The sequence below is a fragment of the Cicer arietinum genome, chromosome 5 (assembly GCF_000331145.2).
Source record: "Cicer arietinum cultivar CDC Frontier isolate Library 1 chromosome 5, Cicar.CDCFrontier_v2.0, whole genome shotgun sequence".
Classification (NCBI taxonomy): domain Eukaryota; kingdom Viridiplantae; phylum Streptophyta; class Magnoliopsida; order Fabales; family Fabaceae; genus Cicer; species Cicer arietinum.
The window spans coordinates 49,316,088-49,322,594 of NC_021164.2; the positions used below are offsets into that span (position 1 = coordinate 49,316,088).

The window sequence follows — 6,507 nt, forward strand, 5'->3', positions numbered from 1 at the left end:
CTCATTTACTGAAACGATTTTCAAAAACAAACATTAAGTAACTGAGACATTAAGAGATTCCCCATTCTTAATTCTCATTTACTGAAACGATTTTCAAAAACAAACATTAAGTAACTGAGACATTAAGAGATTCCCCATTCTTAACGCCCAGTTAACTTAAACGATTTTCACAAACACACATTAAGTAAATCGAGATATTAAAAGATTCCCCATTTTTAATACTCATTTAACTCTAATGGTTTTCAAATTTCACAACAAAACCAACTCAAAACATATTATTTAATTAAGAACACGTCAAATACGACGAACACAAATCAACACAATCCACCACTCAAACACAACAAGTTTCATTTACTCAAAATCATACATAAATGAGTTTAAATTCATTTTCCACGAAACATTCATCAATATAACCAAAACCTAACTCTAAGATTTTACCCATAAAGCCTTAGATTCATTTTCCCCCAAATCAATACTCAAACCCTAACAAAATTCTTTTCCACACAACCACAGATAAGTCCCTAAATGCAAACTAAAAGTTTGGAAGGAGCCATTACCTTAACGTTAGCTTGAACGTGCGTTTCCGGTACCGCGAGCAAATCCGGTAAAATCTCCGCCCGCAACGCCGCTTCCAAAATTAGTCCACTAGCACCGTAGCGTGGCAGTGAGCAACTTTCCCTTCTATCTCTTCGCGAAACGAAGCTTAGATCTAGATGAAACGGGGAGGTTTGTGTTTAACGGTTTTGAAATCCCTAACACCGTTTTTCTTCGTTTTCAAATCAACGAGGGAGAGTGAAGTTAAGAAATCCTTATCCTATCGCTCACCAAGCTGTGGGTTTCTAATCTTGAAGAAAGGAAGCAAAGAAAAACGAAAATGGAGGAGGGAGGAATTTGCGCGTGAAGTGACAGAGGAAGAAGATGGAAATTTGGTTTTTTCTTTCCTTTCTCTTTCTTTCCTTTCTTTTTCCTTTCTTCCTTTTTCCTTTTTCCTTTTTATACTCTTTTCTTTTCCTTTTCCTTCCTTCTAATTTCCTTTCTTTTTCCCTCCAAACAAACATATATATATATATATATATATATATATATATATATATATTAAATATAACTTAACAAATATCTCAAAATATCTAGATATTTGTTAATTTACCATTTCACCCGTAACGCATTAAATTCTTCGTAAAAGATTCACCGCAGTTACTTTAATTTATTTATCGACGAGTAAATCTAAATGGCATCAAAATATCTTTTTGATCATATAAACTCCAAAATATTATTAACTTTGGTTAAAAAGCCTCCGAGCCAAAATCCAAAATACACAAAAATACATAAAGTGTACTTTAAAAATATTGGGTCTTACACCTATATTTTAGCTGAATCACAAAAGTAGTCACTTCATTTTATTTCTCCTCAATTTTGGTCCCAAAATAGAATTTTGGTTCAAAACGTGATTAAATGTCATTTTTTTTAAGCTACACCACACCATTTATGATCATAGATTTCAGGTACAACTATTGCACAATGAGATCTTGAAGTATGGTGTGACTTTAATAAGCGCAAAAAAGTGACATTTTCATCAAGTTTTGGACCAAAATTATGTTTGGAGAAACAAAATTGAAGGACAATTTTTCGTGATTCAGCTAAAATAGGAGGACTAAAATTGCAATTAAGCCTATTTAAAACATCTCACGTTATCATTTTTTGATTAAAAAATCAAAAGGAGAGACCAAAATTGTCGACTTTTAAAATAGGAGAACCGATTTCATAAATCAATATAAATAGAATGACTAAAACTATAATTAAACTTAAATTTGATTAGTATTTGCATTAAATCATGGTAATGATGAATATCGCGATTTCAAAATGACATCCACATAACCAAACATTTTAACCCAATGGTTGTTAGATCGAGCTTGGGACACTCTAGAATCGACTTGGTACAAAAAAAAAAAGTTTGGTCAACGACAACCACACACTATACATATGCAATTATAGCTTTAGGCTAACTTAAATTGAAACTTGAGCTAAATTGTTCCATGCATGCAAGCTGCAGGCTACATCATAATCATGAACATTACATGTGAAAATGATAAAAACCAAAATTTACGGAATGAAAATGGAATTCTATTAAATGAAAGTGATGAACAGCAAACTCTACAATGGTGAGATCAACAAGAAAAAGAAAACAATTAGAGTTCCAAGAACTCCTACTAAAACATAATATGCTCCTAATTCAGAGAGATTTTCTCCTAACTACCTAACAATATCTTTCTTCCTTTTTCTAATTACCCTTCCCTCTCTTTTATAACATAAATCTATAACAGAATTCCAGGAAGTCACTGTATATACTAACTAACTCTTATTCTCTAATCAACCTATATATTGGGTCAAAGCCTAATATCTAGTGTCCTATCATTACATCCCCCTTCAGAATAAGCCTTGTCCTCAAGGCTTGCATATGGGCACTGATTCTTTAGTCATTCTCCAGGTTCCCAACTAATGATTTACTTATTTCCTTCCCACTTGGTGATTTTTCTTGGCCTTACCATGTTCATAGCAGCAATACTAAGTTCCCTCTCTTGTTCCCTTCCCTTGTCCTTAGGAATTTGACACTGTAATTTCAATGTCCCCCTTTCAGTCAAAACAAATGGACATTTCCTCCCAATCAAACTGTTGAATATAAAGAGTATTGAGAGACATATTGTGAATAACCCATGTATTTCAACTACACAACGGAATCTCTTTATATAGACACAGGGTATTAAATAACCCTAATTTACAGTAATGCTAACGGGCCAGAATACTTACATACTTACAGCCTATATATATTATTTACATTCTAATATAGTATTTAACACTCCCCCTCAAGCTGGAGCATATAAATCAAATGCACCTAGCTTGTTACATATATAACTAATTCTAGGACCTCGCAATGACTTTGTAAACACATCTGTTAACTGATCATTGGATTTGACAAAGCTGGTGATGATGTCACCTGATTCAATCTTTTCTCTAATAAAATGGCAGTCAATCTCAATATGCTTGGTCCTCTAATGAAAAACCGGATTCGAGGCAATGTGCAATGCAACTTGATTATCACATATTAATGTCATTGTGCTGGTCTCTTCAAATTGAAGTTCTTTCAGTAACTGTTTCAGCCAAATGAGTTCACATGTTACTAGTGCCATGGCCCTGTATTCTGCCTCAGCGCTGGATCTTGCAACAACATTTTGTTTCTTACTCTTCCAAGATATTAAATTTCCTCCTATGAGTACACAATACCCGGAAGTTGATCGTCTATCTATGGGTGAGCCTGCCCAATCAGCATATGAGTAGCCAATTATTTGAGTATGTCCTCTATCTTCATAAATGAGACCTTTTCCAGGTGCACTTTTGATGTATTTAAGAATCCGGATTACAGCATCCATATGTTCTTGGCAAGGAGAATTTAAGAACTGACTTACCACACTGACAGCAAAGGAAATGTCAGGACGAGTGACTGTGAGATAGTTTAATTTTCCAACCAATCTCCTATATCTTCCTGAATCTGATAGAGGCTCCCCCTGATTGGGTAGGAGTTTGACATTTGGATCCATAGGAGTATCAACTGACTTGGCATTTAGTAGGCCAGTTTCTTCAAGAATATCGATAGCATATTTTCTTTGTGAAATTACAAGGCCATCCTTGGATTGAGCTACTTCAATACCCAGAAAATAACGGAGTTTACCAAGGTCTTTAGTCTGAAATTTATTTGAGAGATGTTGTTTTAACTTGAGTATTCCTTGCTGATCACTACCAGTTATAACAATGTCATCCACGTAAACAATAAGATAGATGCACCCTTGAGCTGAGTGATGATAAAATACAGAGTGATCGGCTTCACTGCGGATCATACCAAATTCTTGTACTACCGAGCTGAATCTGCCAAACCAAGCTCTAGGAGACTGTTTAAGACCATAAAGGGACCTGTGTAGCCGACAAACCATGTTGGAAGACTCCCCCTAAGCAACAAATCCTGGTGGTTTCTCCATATACACTTCCTCTTCAAGATCACCGTGCAAAAAAGCATTTTTAGTGTCAAGCTGATGGAGGGGCCAATGTCTAATTGCAGCAATGGAGAAAAACAGTCTGACAGATGCCATTTTGCCAACCGGTGAGAATGTGTCATTGTAATCCAACCCAAAAATCTGAGTATATCCCTTGACTACCAAACGAGCCTTAAATTGATCAATCTTACCATCAGGACCAACCTTCACTGTATAAAGCCAACGACACCCGACTACCGACTTCCCATGAGGTAGAGGTACCAATTCCCAAGTACCACTGCTTTGTAGAGCACACATCTCATCAAGCATTGCTTGCCTCCACTCAGGGTGGGATAACGATTCACCTGTAGTTTTAGGAATAGAAACAGAAGACAATGAGGACAAGCAAGTGTAATGTAAAGGAGAAAGACGATGATAACACAAATCAATATAATGTGGAGATGAATTACGGGTGGTGCGAATATCCTTACGAAGAGCAATGGGAAGGTCAGGCTCAGGTGGCAGGGTCGGATCCGGATGTGGCGTCGGAGGAGAGTCTGTAATGGGAGCAGGAACAGGCACAACAGAGGATAAGCGACGACGCTGATATGTTTGTAGTGGTCGTGGAGGTTGGGGGGCAAACTCGACATGTTCGATAGGAATATGAGGGGGTGGGAGAGGGATAACTACTTGAGGAGGTTCGGGATTAATGTCCTGATATGGCTCAATAGCTATATGGGTAGGTTTAAAATATTGTACAGACTCGAAAAAGGTAACATCAGCTGATGTAACGTAGCGGTGTAGTGTGGGAAAATAGCAACGGTAGCCTTTTTGGGACCGATGATAACCGAGAAAGACACACTTGAGTGACCGAGCTAACAATTTGTCCAAACCGGGGGATAAATTGTGAACAAAACATGTGGACCCAAAGACTCGAGGTGGTAGTGGGTAAAGAGGTGTATGGGGAAAGAGGACCGAATGGGGGATATTGCCATCAAGGACAGAAGATGGCATACGGTTAATAAGGTAGCACGCCGTTAAGACTGCATCCCCCCAAAAACAGAATGGAACATTGCCATGGAGAAGCAAGGTTCGTGTGGTTTCAATGAGATGCCGATTTTTGCGTTCGGCTACCCCGTTTTGTTGAGGTGTATGAGGACATGAGGTTTGGTGTAAAATACCGTTGGAAGCCATAAAATTTTGAAATTGATGAGACAAATATTCTCGAGCATTATCACTTCTTAAGGTACGAATGGAAACTCCAAATTGGGTTTTAATTTCTTTATAAAATTGCTCAAAGATGGAAAACAATTCAGTTCTATTTTTCATTAAAAATAACCACGTACAACGAGAATAATCATCAATAAAAGTAACAAAATACCTAGACTCTAAAGTAGACACAGTACGAGAGGGACCCCAAACATCAGAGTGAACTAAAGCAAAAGGAGAGGATACTCTTTTATTGACTCGATCGGGAAAGTTACTACGGGTGTGTTTCCCTAACTGACACGACTCACAATGTAAAGTAGATAACTTAGACAAACTAGGCACCAGTTTTTGTAGTTTGGGAAGACTTGGGTGTCCTAGCTGAGCATGGATAGTATGTGGGGACTCTGTGGCAGAGCACGTCTTGGATGTTGTAGAAAGGTAATAGAGGCCTTGTGACTCACATCCGACGCCAATCGTCCGTCCCGAATTCCGGTCCTGCAAGGTAACATTATCATTAGTGAACGTAATAATACAGTTATGAGATCGAGTCAATCGACTAACTGAAAGTAAATTAAAGGGGCATCCAGGTACATAGAGAACAGATGCAACTGAGATAGAAGGGAGAATGTGGACAATGCCAACTCCTTGAGACCGGGTTTGAGTACCATTGGCAGAAGTTATAGTAGGTAAAAAACCAGATGTAGAAAATGATGAAAAGAGACCTTTATTACTAGTAACATGATCAGACGCAACAGAATCAAGAACCCAAAGGCCGAGAGAAGATGAATGAGAGAGGTAAGCAGATGAGTTACCAGTGTGTGCAACTGAAGTAGGAGAACTAGAGTTTGGATGACTCTGAACCCATCGGAGAAAATCTTCATAGTTTGCCGGGGAGCCTTGTGGAGATGGGGTAGTCTGAATAGTGGCAGAAGGATCAAGCTGAGTTGCATTTATCGAAGGCGAAGGCTTGCCATGCACCTTCCAACAGCGATCAGTAGTGTGTCCAAGCCAATGACAATGCTCACATTTGGGACTAGGCTTAGAGTTGGATGGTCCTCCACGAGAACGATGTTGATTACGTCCATGAGATGCAAGGGCAGTAGTGTCACCCGGAACTGAAGTAATAGACTGCTCAACGGGATGTTTTGCTGGTACGCGAAGGAGGATCGCTGAAGTAGTAGACATATCCGGAACAGTAACAAACCCCAAAATTTGATCACGAGTTGCAGAGTACTCCTGGGGTAGGCCATAGAGTGCAAGAAGCATGAAGAAGGTG

The 6,507-nt window shown here is 38.3% G+C and overlaps 1 protein-coding gene across 1 annotated transcript in view; it reads right to left on the reverse strand.

The window, feature by feature from the left end:
* Window positions 1-3,998: 3,998 nt before the first annotated feature.
* LOC140920490 (uncharacterized) overlaps window positions 3,999-6,507 on the reverse strand; it is a 2,994-nt gene continuing 485 nt past the window's right edge. The window contains exons 2-6 of the mRNA XM_073368773.1: window positions 5,823-6,467; window positions 5,540-5,726; window positions 4,493-5,065; window positions 4,305-4,387; window positions 3,999-4,184 (exon numbers count right to left, since the gene is read on the reverse strand). Of these exons, the coding sequence (XP_073224874.1) occupies window positions 3,999-4,184; window positions 4,305-4,387; window positions 4,493-5,065; window positions 5,540-5,726; window positions 5,823-6,467 (1,674 nt within the window). The remainder of the gene's footprint in view (window positions 4,185-4,304; window positions 4,388-4,492; window positions 5,066-5,539; window positions 5,727-5,822; window positions 6,468-6,507) is intronic.